Genomic DNA, 16,878 nt, shown 5'->3' with positions numbered 1-16,878 from the left:
GATATATGATAAATCACAACATGACTGGGAGAAATAGCTCAAGCCTGTTATTTAGAAGCTTTTTGTGTTTGATCCGTTAAATTAATCAGAAATGACTTCGAAGGCACATAATAACAATTAGTTAAATTAAATATATAATTCAGATTGTGACCTACTGCAGCTCCCAACATGAAACATACAGTATTGTATGGTCAAAGGCTTTCACGGCCAGAATCACTGGAGTGTTGTGAGGTTTTCAGGCTGTATGGCAATGTTCTGACAGCATTTACTCCTCCCCTTTAACCTGCATTTGTGGCTGGCATCTTTAGAGGTTCGAATCCTCTGAAGATGCCAGCTACAGATACAGGCAAAAAGGCAGGAGAAAATGCTGTCTGAACATGGCTGTACAGCCTGAAAACCACACAACACCCCATTAAATATATTGGCTGGGAGCCAGAATTCAACTATGTCTGGTAGGCACCAGGATTCCAGTTACGGTCTAGAACTTGCTTCTTGAGTTTATAGTGCATTTCTAATGTGATATTCTAAGGCATATTTAGATTTATTCTAACATTCTGTTAAACTCAAAGTTACATAGTGGAATGGGAAAGGGATTGTTTAGAACAGATTAGGAAACTATGAACTAATTTACTCTCCCTTTTTCTATGGGTTTCTACAGGAGAATGAGCCTGTCTCTGAGTATCCAGCCGTGATAGTAGAGCCCGTACCCAGTGCCCGACTAGAACAAGGGTATGCTGCACAGATCTTTGTCTATGATGATGAAACATACCTTCTACAAGATGTTGCAGAAGAACAAGAAATTGAGACTGAAACCGTGAGAACAGGTAGACCTGTTTTTTTAAAAAGAAAATCATTTAGTGTGTTTCCATATTTTAATTGTTGGTGTTGTACTGTGCCTTTAGGTTGTTTCAACTTATGGTAACCCTTTCATGGGGTTTTCTTGGCAAGATTTGTTCAGAGGACAGTTACCTGCCTCTGGGGATGAGAGAGAATGATTTGCCCAAAGACCAGTGACGTTTTGAACCCTGGTCTTCGGGATCAGAGTCCAACCTTCAAACCACTTGATATCGCACTGCCTCTTACAATTATTTTATTTGCAGACTGATTTTTGCCTTCCTTTGGCTTAATGGGAAGAGCTCATTAAACCCTCAAAAGGAATGTGGGAGTTGTAAAATTGAACAAAGATGCTAGCTGTATCTTCCCTGCATAAAATTCAGAGATTTTTAAAAATTATTCCTCCGGTTTGTCTTCCATATTAATAGATATCTTATCACTTGACTAGGGGAGATGTTTAACAATAAATAACTACAGCTGCACAATTCACATAGCTGACAGCATATTTACATTTTTGTAGTACTCATTATGTTTTGAGCTATCTTGGTATTTTCCTCTTTGTGCACCCTTGGAGGGCTCAAAACAAAAATATTAAATTCGGGCTTGTCTTGAGCAAGGTGAGGGAAGGTGATCTGTGATTTCATAAAGACTGTACTTTAAATTGTCTCTTGGGTTCCTCAAGACATCCTCATTAAAGTTTTGGTATTTGTAGCAATAATTAAATTAGTCAAATAAATATACGAAGAAGTAAAGTAACTAAATGGTTACAAAAGTTGAAATCTTCTCCACCTTTGGCATGGCTTGCTGGCCATGAATATACTTTGAATAGAGCAGGGATGAGTAATGTGTGGCCTTCCAGATGTTGATGACATTTACAGCAGCTGTAGCTAGCATAGCTTGTTGAAGAGGTTGGATGAATCACCCAGGCCAGATACAATTAAATGGCTTCTTGTACCCTTTTCTGAAATGGTAGAATATTCTACCAAATTGGGCGCAAAGACACTATATCTGAAATATGGTGAGACTATAAATCCGTGTTAGTAGGATACAGATCGGTAAGAACTTGGGCTCCTCATTAGTGGTGTAGCCGCTGATAGTAGATTGATAAAATAGTGCATTTCAGATCTGACATTTAACTGGTGGACACATAGGACTTTATAATTTCCTCCAAATCCAGCTAGCCTAGTCCCAGCCCTTCCTCTTTTGGGAAGGCCTCATTAATTGCACATATAGTGCAAATTCTGTACCCCCCCCCCCCCAGCTGAGTTCCTGGTTATGCTGTGTATTTAGGGCAGATTTGTGGATACCTGCAAGCAAACTTACTATTGAACAAAAGAGTTCCACTGCATTTTTAAGAATTACCAATATTTTGCAACTTAAAGGAACCAAGTATTACACGTGCTTCTTAAAATAGGATTTTGTTTATAACAGTTTATGACCCCATGATTAGGATTCAGAGAACTTTATGCCCAAGCCAGAGTTTGGATTTTTCAATGCTATCTCTCTATGCTGCATTGCAGATTGATCATGATACCAAGAGGAAAGTTCTTCCTCATTGTTTCCTGCCAATTGAGAAATGATGTGGATATATTGGAAGAGTATAGAAACATAAAATAGAGTAGAGTTGCTACTATGTTAAAACCAAAAAAGACATACTTTAACGCTTATTGTACAGTCAGCAGAAGTTAGTTTTCTCTTATAGGAGTCCCCAGGAGGAAAGAGGTAATGCTGGCTTAGCAAAGAATTTTATCTGCACGTAGGAAGTGAAGGGTAAACAGGGTTACTCATGAAGCACTATGCTGACATGGCTAACAATTCGGGCTAGATCCAGGAGGTGCAAGGAAAATATGATTATGCAGCAAGGCATCATGCCAGGATGATGAGATGGTGAAGTGTTCCCCCTCTCTGCAAGGCGAACAGACTTACAAAGTGATGTGACTGATACGTGTGGCTTCATGTTTTTGAATATGGAATGTCTTGAATGAGATAAAACACAGCCTCAATGATGGGGAGAAACAACATAAAGAATTAGGGCTGAAACCATGAAAGGAATGAAGGAAAGAAAATATACATTTATCAAACATAGCAATTTTTCAGCAGCCGAGGAAATTACTCCTGGAGGGTCACCAGAAATCAAAATAGAGAAGTGGGGGAATGGGGGGAATGAAATACTGCAGCCGTGCATCCATCATACACATTACCAGATGTCCCCTGGCAAGGCAACATAGGTAATATGGGTTATGGGAAATTTCTCTCTGACAAAGAAGATTAATTTTTCATAACAGATCCTATTTTTCAGATGTGAATATATATTGGGAAATCACAGGACATAACATGTATTGTTTGAACAAACCACACACTCTCATAGGGCGCAACACCAATTTCCCAACAGTTAGATAATTCATTGAGTCTGAACACATGTTTTTGTTTACTGGGATTAGCCCATTGGATCTACACAGAATTGATAAGAGGGTGATGGGATCCGTAGTACAGCCACATTCAGACAGTCTTGTGGTTTATGATTCAAGTTACAAATACACAACGCGGGCGAGGATGCACACAAAGCAAAGGCAAGCCACATTACATATGAAGTCCCAATCTCTGAGCAGTTTGGTGTCCAAAAGGGAGCCATTAATGTCTTTGGGGATGGACTTTGGGATATCCCTCCATTACACACCCAAGTACGCCCAGCTGCTGGCATCTCAATGAAACCCTATGTACATTTCTGACTTTTCCTTTTCATCAATACATCTGATTTGAATAATCAGATTCAGTTTTGAAGGTAAGTGTGGGTATAACATCTGTGCCTGGCTTTCTAGAAATAGTACCGATACTTAAGTAAGACATTTTAATCAGTTTTTCCTGGAGAAGTGTTTTACAACATTGCTGTGTAGTATAACATGATGCTTTTATTGGCATATTGCTCAAAAGCTTGTCTGTCATAGAACACTAACAATAAATACTTTTTTAAACATTTAAAAACTCTATTAACTGATATCAAGTGGACTTTTAACATATGGCTACCCTATGAATGAGAGGCCTCCAAGTCACCCTATTATCAACAGCCCTGCTCAGTTCTTGCAGACTGAGGTTCTGCCTTTTTTGATGTCATGTGGCCTTCCTAATTTTCCTACTGACTTCTACCTTACCAAGTATTATTACCAAGCATTGTCTTTTCTAGTGAGTTGTGTCTACTCATGATAATGACCAAAGTATCAATATCTGTTTAGTTATCTTGGCTTCTAAGGAGAGTGCAGGTTTAATTTGCTTTTTTTGTCTCTTTGGTAGTCAAGTAGTCATCAGTATCTGTAAAGTTCTTTCGCGTGTGGCAATTAAAGTTTTCTTTATACGCACAGTAATGATCCCAGTTTATGTAATTGATTTTGTACTGAGAGCAAACCACTTTTTTGATTTTATAGCTATAATTCATAGATTATATGAATTGTGGCGTTCGAAGCAGAATGAATCAGACCAAACATGGCTGTGTTCCTACCTAAGGACATATGCCGCGGCAATAGATGCTGCAAAGAATGTTTTCTTCGCAGGTAATATTGCTTCTGCAAAAAAACGTCTGGCGGAACTGTTTCGAGTTGTCAGAGGTTTGTTAAATCCCATCTCTCAAGATGAGATCCCTGACTGCTCGGCAGCCCGCTGTGAAGCATTTGCTCGGTTTTTTGCAGACAAAGTTGCTCTGATCCGCTCTGGCTTTGACACCATATTAACGGCAGTCTCCGGGGATGTAACACGAGCATCTGCTTGCCCATTTTGATGGATTCTTTTCAATTGGTTGAGCTTGAGGATGTGGACAAGGTGCTTGGAGAGGCGAGGGCTACCACATGCATCCTAGACCCCTGCCCATCCTGGCTGGTGAGAGAAGCCAGAGGGGGATTGGCCGAGTGGGCGAAGGCGGTGGTGAATGCCTCCCTTCAGGATGGCATATTTCCAGTGAGCCTTAAATTGGCTGTGATCAAACCGCTGTTGAAGAAGCCATCACTGGACCCCACTCAATTGGCCTATCGGCCTATTTCCAATCTCCCCTTTTTGGGCAAGGTCGTGGAACGTGTGGTGGCCCCGCAACTCCAGGCATTCTTGGTTGACACTGATTTTCTAGATCCGGCACAGTCTGGTTATAGGCCGGGACATGGTACCGAGACAGCCTTGGTCACCTTAGTCGATGATCTACGCTGCGAGCTGGACAGGGGGAGTGTGTCCCTGCTGGTTCTGCTGGACCTCTCAGCGGCCTTCAATACCGTCGATCACGGTATCCTTCTGGGGCGCCTTGCCGGGATGGGTCTCGGGGGTACTGTTCTGCAGTGTCTCCGGTCCTTCCTGGAGGGTCGATCCCAGATGGTGTCACTGGGGAACACCTGCTCGGCCCCATAGCCATTGACTTGTGGGGTCCCGCAGGGGTCAGTACTGTCCCCCATGTTGCTCAACATATACATGAAGCCACTGGGAGAGATCATCCAGAGTTTTGGAGTGCGGTGTCATCTGTATGCAGATGATGTCCAGCTCTGTCACTCCTTCCCACCTGTCACTAAGGAGGCTGTTCAGGGTGCTGTGTCAGACTGGATGAGGGCTAACAAATTGAAATTGAATCCAGACAAGACAGAGGTCCTCCTGGTCAGTCGTAAGGCTGAACAGGGTATAGGGTTACAGCCTGTGTTGGACGGGGTCACACTCCCCCTGAAGATACAGGTTCGCAGTCTGGGGGTTCTCCTGGACTCATCGCTGAGCCTGGAACCCCAGGTCTCGGCGGTGGCCAGGGGAGCCTTCGCACAACTCAGACTTGTGCGCCAGCTGCGCCCGTACCTTGGGAAGTCTGACTTGGCCACAGTGGTCCACGCTCTGGTCACATCCCGGTTGGATTACTGCAACACGCTCTACGTGGGGCTGCCTTTGAAGACGGCCCGGAAGCTTGAATTAGTACAATGGGCGGCAGCCAGATTGTTAACTGGGGCGGCATACAGGGAGCGTACTACTCCCTTGTTAAGCCAGCTCCACTGGTTGCTGATATCCTACCGAGCCCAATTCAAAGTGCTGGTCTTGGCCTACAAAGCCCTAAACGTATCTGGTCCAATTGACCTGTCCAAACGTATCTTCTCCTATGAGCCCATGAGAACCTTAAGATCATCTGGAGAGGCCCTGCTCTCGGTTCCACCTGCCTCACATGCACGGCTGGTGGGGACGAGGGACAGGGCCTTCTCGGAGGTGACTCCCTGGCTGTGGAACTCCCTCCCCAGTGACATTCGGCAGGCTCCATCCCTTCTGGGGTTCAGAAAAAAACTGAAGACCTGGCTATGTACGCAGGCATTTGAAGAATAAGCATGTGTTGGCTTCGACGCGGTCTGAATTACGGCTCTTGTATAAGGTCTGGTGGATGAATGGCATAAGCACTTTGCATTGTTTTAAACTTTGTATATTGTATTTTATGACTGTTTTAACTGTTTTAACATTTTAGTTCATTGTATAACAGTGTAATGGCATCAATTGCCACTTGTAAGCCGCCTTGAGTCCCCTCGGGTGAGAAGGGCGGGGTATAAATAATTGAAATAAATAAATAAATATTTTCCCTAAAAGATTCCAGTAGGTTAAATGGAGAGTTCCAGTGGATGGAACTTAGGGCACAGACTACTTCTATGGAAAGAAGTGGGGAAGTGAGATGATTGTCAATTCTTCTTTTCCCTTGAAATGTTGCTCTAGAAAGAATAGATGTCCTCTTGAGTAATATGGAAGGTAATGGGAAGGTCTTAAGGAAGAAAGGAGCATCTGCAAAAACTGCAGCTTTCTTTCATCCATTGAGACTCTGTCCTGGACTAGTCCCTTGCCTGAAGGTTTCTTCTATTGAGGAAGGGACACTTTGGATCCAACCTCTTATAGGCTGAGTATCCCTTATCTGAAATGGTTGGAACTAGAAGTGTTTTAGATTTTTAGAACACCTGTATTTGTTTATGCAAACATAATGAAATACCTTGGAGATGGGACTCAAGTCTAAACACAATATTAATTTGTGTTTCATATACATCTTATACACACAGTCTTAAGGTAATTTTATATACAATATTTTAATAATGTGCATGAAACAAGGGTTATGTACACTGGCCCAGAAGAAAGTATATGTATCACTACTGCAGCCACCTATGTAGACAATTATGCATTTTTGAGTATTTTGGATTTTGGGATAAGAGATGTATCTTTCCAAGAAGATGATAGTAATGCCTGTTGAATCTCCATTGTATTTTCTACATAGATACCAATGTTAGAATTGATGTTTCTCATGTTAGGTGAAATAAAAATAATCTTCAGTTTTTGATTTTGAAAATGTTGCTTAACTAAGTCAATGCTGGTCTCCCCTTTGATGAGTTTCATGTGGATGCTGCTATTCATGTGTCTATAAATTGTGCCATCACTAATGACAATTTGATATTTTCAGATTATGGGAAATATGGCCTTTTTAGATAAAATACTACCATTAAATAATTCATTTTTTCTTGCATTATGGACATCACATAAAAAAACCCTCCCATGTGGCACAAGTAAATTCCCCTTTTAATTTAAAAAATATTGTTGCCACAGGGAGGTAGAAGATCTTCATGGAGAAATGATTTAATAGGATATTGTCACGATTTAACTCATGATGGAAATAAAATCCTGATCCAGAAAATTGCTGGTACGTATAGCTTCTTTATAATACTGTGCATAGCTGAACATTGCATATTTAAGTAAATGGTGGGAGGGAAATACAGATCTAGACCCCTCAGTCCCTTTTAGTAGCAAATGCTAACTTCTATGTTCTAATACAAATTTTGTGTTTTTTTTCAGGTAATGATGTCACTCTTTATGGCACTATTATGGAAAATAAGTGTTAGAATTATTTCAAACTTTTAACTGTATGTCAATTATGTAAAGATTTAAATTGAATTTCTCTGGATGTTTCATTTTTAATAGAATGTATAAACATTGTTTCTATGTAAATTATTAGTTGCCCTTGTACTTAACTTCAAATCTGCTTTTAAAATCTTGGATAGGATTATACATGCATATAAATATGAAGCTAGGAATACCATGCTTACTTTGAGCACCTAATGAAACAAATACCTTGATTCATCATATATAATGGAAAAACAGGCCGTGATCTTATTTTCCTAATAAGTAGATCTTGATTAATTTAATGAAATTTGGTTCCAAGTTGTCATATGAACGGGTTAGACATATCAAATTGACTGTAGCCATGATCCATAAGATGACATACTCTATTAACTCAATTCTAATGCTCACCTTTTTTGGCTAAATTATCTAGCCAAAATTAGGGTACACATTAGATTTGTGTAATACAGTAATCTCGGTATTGAGTCAAAGCTAAAGGGAAAGCTGCTTCAGGAGCACTTGGAGCTCTGTGTTGTGGGACATCACCTCTAATTTAATGGTCATGGCTTAATGCTATGGGGTACTGGGATTTGTAGTTTGATGATGCATCAGCATTCGTTGGCAGAGAAGGCTCAAGACCGCGTCAAACAATTAAAGGGGATCCATTCTCCAGTTTTGATGCACCCCAAGGTTTTTACCTACTGCTGGAAGCTTCGGTGTTCCAACACTTTTGTTTTTAAAGAAGGCATTCTAAGCAGGCAGCAACTGTGGTGCACATTTTTTGGGCCAAATTACAAAGAGTGCACTTTTTGTTGCTGTGCATGACATTTGTCAGTAAATACTTCTTCTGGTTTCAGTGTTTTGAAAATTGAGCACATTAGATTCAATATGATAATTTGCAAATACAACTTCCTTCTCCTTCCGCAAATCCTAAACTCCCACGTCACAAGTTATTTTTGAATGTGGCTGGAGTGTCAAAGGTGTCTTATCCAAAGTATATATATTTGGGGAAAGCAGGAGTTAATTTGTTTCTGTGCTCAACCACAGCCTTCTTCAGTCATTGCCAGTGCTTCATTTGGGATGAGAGGGGAGAATCTTGAGGCCATCATAGTAATTTCTATTCTTATCTAGCTGATATAAGTGTTCAGCTATACATTACATAGTAAAGAGAAATCAGGAGAACTTTGAAAGCAAATATGCCTGTTGAATTCAGACACAGTTTAATTTTTGTATGCCAGTATTTCCTCAGAATTTTGTTAGCTCCAAAGATTAACAGTTCAGTCTACATTATATAGCAGGGTAGATACAGTCTGACTTTCAGAATGGCACTTAATGTATTAGCAGACAGATCCGACGGTAGCTGGTCTTATGCAAAACATGTGAAGGGATTTTGCTGAACTTTGGATTAATGTAAACAGGGCAACCATTTGGTTTTTAGCAGCACCTGACTAGTAGAATTCCTGTGGAAGATAAAATACAGTAAAGGTTGAGCATCCTTTATCTGGAATGTCCACTTGTAAAATGCTCCAAAATTGTCCAAATGGTTGAGATAGTGACAACATTTGCTTTCTGGTGAATCAATGAACACAAACTGTTTAATATACAACAATTATTTAAAATGTTGTATATGATTACCTTCAGGCTATATATGTAAGGTGTATATGAAACACAAATAGGCTTTGTGTCAAGATGTTGTATATATAAATACAAGTACAGGCAGTTTCCAAGTTATCAGCAAGATTGGTTCTGTAGGTTTCTTAAGTTGAATTTGTATGTAAGTCGAAACATTTTAACTCCAGCCAAATATATATGTGTGTTTTGGATAGCACAGGGAAGGGTTAATACCCCTGTGGTGTTCGTTTTGCTGTCTGTGCCTGTGTTCAGATTTTGCCTCCCTTTTTATTCCCTTGAGAATTAGATTTTGAGAAATTTGGGTTGTTGTGGAAACAAGGATTTGATGATAAAGCCTCAGCTGAGGAGACCCCTTTTCCCCATTATAACTCTTTCAGGAGTTAATTTCCTTTCCAAGGGGTAGATTTCTCTCACTTCCTGTTGTCAGTCCAGATGTTTGTAACTCGGGGACTGCCTGTATTCCAAAATTGGAAAAAAAAAACTCCAAACCTTCCTGTTCCCAAGCATTTCAGGTAAAGGGATACTTAAACATATATTCCAAAGCATGGAACTGTAGCTAAACCTTGATGAATGTGAGAATTTTCTCCTATTAATATAATGTGCCTAGTATAATGCCAAGTTTTTAACTTTGTTTTTAAATACATTATTACTGTTCCCTCAATTTGCTTCAAACATGATAAATACATATAATGTGCATCTTTCTATGCTATAGGATTAATGTAGTTTGACACTTTAACTGAAATGGTTTAATGCTATGGAATGTTGGGAGTGGTACTTAGGTGAGGCACCAGCACTCCTTGGCAGAGGTTAAAGGCCTCGTGGAACTACAAATCCTATGACTCCACAGCATTGAGCCAGGGCAGTTAAAGTGGTGTCGAATTGCAAAACTGAATGTAGTGAAATTGTTGCTTTCATGTATTTGGGATTAAGAGAGCAGTTGCTTCCTTCGCAGGACCAGGGGTTTAAAAAAAGGGGTATCAAACTGGGTAGCTGTGACTTTTCCTGGCTGTCTGGCCATGTTCCAGAAGCATTCTCTCGCTCACATCTATGGCAGGCATCCTCAGAGGTTGTGAGGTCTGTTGGAAATTAGGCCAGTGAGGTTTATATATCTGTGGAAGGTCCAGGGTGGGAGAAAGAACTCGTCTGTTGGAGGGAAGTGTGAATGTTGCAATTAATTATCATGATTTGCATTGAAGAGCCTTGCAGCTTCAAAGCCTGGCTGCTTCCTGCTTGGGGGGATCCTTTGTTGGGAGGTGTTGGCTGGCCCTGATGGTTTCATGTCTGGAATTCCCATTTCCTTTAGGGTTGCTCTTTATTTACTGTCCTGATTTTAGAGTTTTTAAAATACTGGTAGCCAGATTTAATTAATTTTCATGGTTTCCTCTTTTCTGTTGAAATTGTCCACATGCTAGTGGATGTCAATGGCTTCTCTGTGTAGTCTGACATGGAAGTTGTGAGAGTGGTCCAGCCTTTCTGTGTTCTTGAATAATATGCTGTCCAGATTGGTTCATCAAGTGTTCTACTATGGCTGACTTCTCTGACTGAGGTAGTCTGCAGGGCATTTCATGTTCCTTGATTCGTGTGTTGGGCAATGCTGCTTTAGAGTGTTAGAGTTGTTAAACTGCTTGAATGCTACACTGCAGGTGCAGGCAGCAGATGTGTCCTTAGCAACACCTGGCCGGGATGTATTGGACATGCTTTCCGCCAGTCCGGACTCCCGATCCTTTCGCAAAGCGGAGCACAACGGATGGACGGCGCTTCAACAGCAACAAGAGGAAGCGGCTTTTGCGCGGGAAGGCAGCCTCAGCTGGAGAGGAAGAGCGGAAAGGAGAAAGAAGGAAGGAAGGAAGGAAGGAAGAAGAGGAGGCCGGCGCGGGAGGCTTGTCTCGGACCAAAACAACAAAAAGACAATCGCCCGCGGGACGAAAAAGGAAGCGCCGCCCCCTCTCTCCCTTTCTCTCTCTGTCTCCCCGGCACTTCCTGTCTGCTGCGAGGCCAGCGACGAAAGGAAGGATCGCGTGCGCCCCGCTCGAGGACAGGAAGCGCTGCCGCTGCGCCTCCATTGGCTGCGGGGGCGGGCGCGCGCGCGGGGGGGAGAGAGAGCGAGAGAATCCCCCTCCCCTCTGCCTAAGCTAGCCTCGCGTTGGTACTCTCCCCCTCCCTTTCTCTTTCCCCGGGAGCGCGCGCGCAAAGCTGTGACGAAGCGCGCACGCGGGGGGGGGGGGTGACGGGCTGTCGGGTCGGCCTTGCGTGCGCGCTCCCGAGCGCCGAGGAAGGAAGCCCCTGGCTGCAGGTCAATGCGAAGCCTCCGCCTCCTCCTCTCCAGCGGCATAAACATGGCGACTTCCCTGCATGAGGGCCCCACCAACCAGCTCGATTTGCTCATCCGAGCCGGTAAGGGAAATGGCGGTTCGGGACCCGGGAGAGAGGAGGAAGCGTAGAAGGGGGAGGGAGGAAAGAGGATGGCGAGTTGGCTGCGCACGCCGCTTGCGCTCTCTCTGTCTGTCCTCCCGCGTTGGAGTTAATGGAGGGAGGACGAATCCAGGAAGTGAGCGTCACCTTGGCGGGTGCGCGTGCGCGAGGCGTGTGTGTTGCGCGCGTGGCCCTGCAAGGAGCTGCAGCAGCAGCAGCATTGGCATTATTATTATTTGCATGGGACGCCTGCAAAGTGTGAGGTGTTGTGTCTAGATGTGTGCGTCTTGCGCCCGCCCTGCTCATCTTGCAGCCGCTCCTCGTTTGGAGCCCGAATCAGGAAGAGGGCGGCGATTGTTCCGCCCGCCAAATCTCAGCCACGCTGTCTGAAGGGGCGGAAAAGGCTGCTTCCCTTGTTTTCTTTTTTTTTTTTTAAAAAAACTTTGAGAAGGAATGTAGGGAAATCTGGAAGTCAAGGTTAGGGGGAAGTGAAAGAAATAAGACGCTTCTTAGTACGCGGAATTATTTGTGAGGCCCATATCCCCCCCCCCCCTTTCCGCCTTCTCCCGGAGCGGAAGCACGGAGCTCCCCGAGGAGCTTTCACAGCCAGCCAGCGCGCGCAGGGTGGGAGCAGAGGCGGGAGCCAGGCGTCCGCCGCGGCCAATCGCTGGCCGAGGAGGTTCGAAATGAGCGCGCTGGCGCCCTCATTGGGCGGGGCCGTTCCGTGGCGGGCCAATGGGAGCGAAGGAGAGGCTGAGTAGCGGCTCTCTGCGGCGCTGACCAGCCAGGCACTGAATTGGAGGGAAGAGGAAGGATTGTAAATACGGAAGTGAGGGCGGGGCGGGGGCAGAGAAATAGGCGCGCGCCCGGAGAGCAGGCAAGAGGAAGGAAGCGTCGGCCTGATGGCGAGTTAGGGCTTAGCCTACACCATTGAAATCCACAAGCATGTGGACAATTTAAGACAAAAAGGAGGAAACCAAGGGATTGCCAGAATGTATTAAGAAAGGATCTTAATTTAGTTAGGCCACTCTGAACAACCACCATGTCAGACCGCACAGAGAAGCCATTGAAACCCACAAGCAGGTGGACAATTTAAATAGAAAGGAGGAAACCATGAAAATAAATACAGTCTGGCTACCTGTATTAAACAAACTCTAAAATCAGGACAGTAAATAAAAAACACCCTGAAAACAGCTAACACTTCCTAACAAAGGATTACTCCAGGCAGTAAGCAGCCAGACCTTGAAGCTGAAAGGCTATTCAGTGCTAATCAAGGTGGCCAATTCACACTTGCCTCAAACAGACAAGAGTTCTGTCTCCCACCCTGAACATTCCACAGATATATAAACCCCACTTAATGAGTTTCCAACCAGAGCCGTCCCGTGGTAATTTTCGGGAGTAGGCGACCAGAAATTTGCCCCCCTCCCGAATTTTTATGCCCTCACCCCCCAAACAAATTGTTGAAAAATACTTGCAGCGGCGGTGGCGCCGCCGCCATGGGCACAGAGGTGAGCGCAGGCCGCAGGGCTTCCGGGAGAGGCGGCATCAGGCCTGCAAGCAGAGGCTAAGCCCAGGCAGAGGGGCAACACGGGCCGAGGCGGAGAAGGAAGGAGACCTCTCGGTGCCAAAGCTCGGGATCCTGAGGGAGGGGGGAAAGGAAGGCCCAACACACACCCACACCCCTCACTACTTTTCTCCTCGAAAGGCCTCCCTGCTTAATTGGCCTCAGCGGTGGACCACCTCTGTTTCCAACATACCGGTATCTCACAACTTCTGAGGATGCCTGCCATAGGTACTGGTGAAACGTCAGGAATGAATACTTCTGGAATATGGCCATGCAGCCCGTAAAACTCAGAGCAACCCAGAGTTAGAAGTTCTCTTTCACGATCTGCTTCCAATGGAGATTTAATGCACCTTAACACAGTTTGACTACTATATATCAACGCTTTTGGATCCTAGGAGGTTGGTGGGGATGAGGGAGCGGGGCGTTGCAGTAGTGGCACCCCTGCTCTGGAATGCCCTCCCTAAGGAGATTAGGTTAGCCCCTACTCTGCATACCTTCCGTAAGGAGCTCAAAACCTGGTGGTTTCAGTAGGTGTTCAAATGAATCCATTCTGGTTAGCTCACCGACTTTGACCCCAATACAGTCTCATCTTTCCTGATTATGGACCATGTTTAACCTATGGGATTATTGATCCTCGCCCCCCGATTGGAACCTGTTGTGATTATTATTGATTGTTGTTTTTAGTGTAACTTTTTATTTTGTGTAGTAATCTGCTTTTATATTGTTATGTATTGTATGTACAAGCGAGGCTTGGATAAGTGAGACTCTACTGTATTATGTATTGTATGCTGTGTATTATTGTTGTAAACCACCCTGAGTCCCTTCTGGGAGATAGGGTGGTATATAAATAAAGTTTTTATTATTATTATTATTATTATTATTATTATTGTTAAGGCCTTTAACCTTGCTAGAACCTCACCAAATCCTCCCAGGATTCCATAGCATTGAGCCATGGAGGTGAATGTGGTGTCACTGCATTCATTCTACAGAATAGAATGGACCTTTTACTCAGGCCAGAAACTATTTCTGGACTATCCTCTTCATCTTTTGGACCCCTTGATATTGGGATTTTCCATCAGTGAACATGCCAACGATTATCTGACTTTTCCGGTATGGCAGACTTGGATCATATCTCTCTGCAATTCTTTCAGCACATTCAGGAAATTACAAAAGTAGAACTATATATAGGGAATTTATGGTCTTCCATATATTTTCTATTGATCCCTGGGCATCACTTATCTTGAATTCCAAAATATCCTCGAATTGTCCACATTTGGGACGGGGAGTGGATTGAGATAGTGACATTTTTGTTTTCTTCAGGGTAGTTCAGGGTACACAAACTTTTGTTTTGTGCCCAGATTTAAAATACTGTGTATAAAACAACCATCGAACTGTATGTTTAAGTCAGGGGTCCTCATACTAAGGCCTGTGGGCCGGATGCAGCCCTCCAAGCTCATTTACCTGGCCCTCGCCCTCAGTTTTAGACTTAAGCCCGCCCAAAGTCTGAAATGACTTGAAGGCACACAACAATCCTAATTAACTTGACTGTCACATTGGCCAGAAGTAGGCACACACTTTCCATTGAAATTCTGATAGGTTTATGTTGGTTAAAATTGCTCATATTTTTAAATATTGTATTGTTCTTTCATTGTTGTTGTTGGTTTTTTTGCACTACAAATAAGACATGTGCAGTGTGCATAGGAATTTGTTCGTATTTTTTTTTCCAAATGATAATTCAGTTCCTCAACAGTCTGAAGGATTGTGGACCGGCCCTCTGCTTAAAAAGTTTGAGGACCCCTGGTTTAAGGTGTATATGAAACATAAATGAATTTGTTGTTTATATCTGGGTTTCATCTCCAATATAAAAGAAATCCAAAAACCCAAATAGTTCTGGCTCGAGGCATTTTGGGTAAAGGTTACTTACTCTATATTGGCATAGCCTCCTGCCAAAAGTTATTAATCTAGAATAAACAAATTTGTTTGAATAGCACAGTCTTTCAATAAACACTGATGTTGGGGTGTATTTTAATAAGATTCGAATTAAGAGATTATAGTTGAAATTAAGTTGCAAAAATTAGTGGATTTTTAAAAATACGTTCATTTATTGCAGCTTCTGTTTCTATTTTTCTGTAGTGTGTAGAGGAGGTTAAGCTGGGAGTCATGAGTGTGTCAATAATCCTATCCTTGTTTGCTGTTGAATGCAATCTGTCAAAACCTGCTTCAGCAGGGGTTTAAATCTTTCCCTTCTCCAAGTCTTTGAAAGATAAATTGGGCAATATGTGACCTTTCAAATACTGTTGAACAGCAACCCCTACCTAGAATAGACAGTGGTGAGGCATGCTTGGTTACACTTCAGTGACAGTCCAAAAGAACAAAGTATGGAGGTCCATACTTTTTCCAGTTCTTTAATATGTAGTTTTCAATTTCTACTTCTCCAACTTTGAAGATACTGGCATTGAAACAAATTATCTGAGAAATCAGTCCCAAAGTTGTTACCTTCTGTCATTTTGAAAGGATGTCACATTGAGGAGGAGCCAAGCGTCTTTTCTGCTGCTTTGGAGCCTAGGACACAGAGCAGTGGATTCAAATTGCAGAGGTTCCACCTAAACACTCCAGAAGCAACTCAAGTTGCTCCTGATACAGGGGTAAAAAAACCCCTAAACATTAGGGGAAATTTCCTCATGGTTTGGCAGTGCAATATGCTGCCTTGGAGATGGTGAAGTCGCTGGAGACTTTTAAGCAGAGGCTGGCCATCTGTTGGGAATGCTTTCATTTCATTTTCCTTAATGATGGGGTTGGACTGGATGGCCCATGGGGTCTCTTTTAACTCTTATGATTCTGCCCTTTCCCACAATCTCAGGACAGTAGGATATGATACAATTGTGCTGAAAACTAAACAGGTCTATATCTGGTCGTGCTGTAGCCTGGATGGAAATTGTCTTGAGTTCCACAGAACCATAGAGTAAGAGGTACACTTGATACAAGTTACAATTTTTCCTTTAAAAAAACGCAAGCAGCCAATGTCTGCACTGATTTGTTGTACATTGCAGAACTGAATTTATACACATTATTTGGCATTAGCTGAGGAATATAGGACAAAACACATCATAATAAGATATTCTCTCTGCCCTCCATCAATTGCAGTAGCAAATCATTTTCTGAGGAAGGAAAATTGAATGAGAAGGATGTGTGCCACAGCACACAGGAGACATTCTGTCCTTGTCTTTTACATATTACAGCTAAGTCTGCATTTCTTCAGATGTTGTGATATGGATTTTCCAAACATCATCTTAGTTTAGATCCCAAGTAGAGGAATGTATGTAGCTAGGTGCCGGCTTCCTTTAAGCACATTTTCCTGGGCTGGAACCCTGCCAGCCCTGGTTACTACTTGGATGAGAGATCATTAAGGTGTTGTAGGATACATTTTGGAGAAAATAACTGGCAAAACACACCTCCAAGTATTTCTGCCTAAGAAAGCCCCACTCAAGTTGGAAAACAGTTTAACCTGTTGACTTTCAGATATGTTGGCTTTAACTACCAGCATCTCCAGCCAGTTATAGCCTCACATC

At 43.0% G+C, this 16,878-nt stretch overlaps 1 protein-coding gene across 2 annotated transcripts in view; it reads left to right on the top strand.

The window, feature by feature from the left end:
* Positions 1-16,878, top strand: part of elf2 (E74 like ETS transcription factor 2) — a 54,982-nt gene that overhangs the window by 24,941 nt on the left and 13,163 nt on the right. Inside the window, exon 3 of one of the 2 annotated variants that reach the window (XM_003221674.4) lies at positions 659-824. In XM_003221674.4, coding sequence (XP_003221722.1) covers positions 659-824 — 166 coding nt within the window. Of the gene's footprint in view, positions 1-658; positions 825-10,976; positions 11,728-16,878 lie in introns of those variants that run through there. The other variant, XM_008111885.3, reaches the window with a different exon arrangement.

This window comes from Anolis carolinensis, chromosome 5, assembly GCF_035594765.1.
Source record: "Anolis carolinensis isolate JA03-04 chromosome 5, rAnoCar3.1.pri, whole genome shotgun sequence".
Classification (NCBI taxonomy): Eukaryota; Metazoa; Chordata; class Lepidosauria; order Squamata; family Dactyloidae; genus Anolis; species Anolis carolinensis.
The sequence above is the reverse complement of the archived record's forward strand: the minus strand, read 5'-3'. Positions and strand labels throughout refer to the sequence as shown.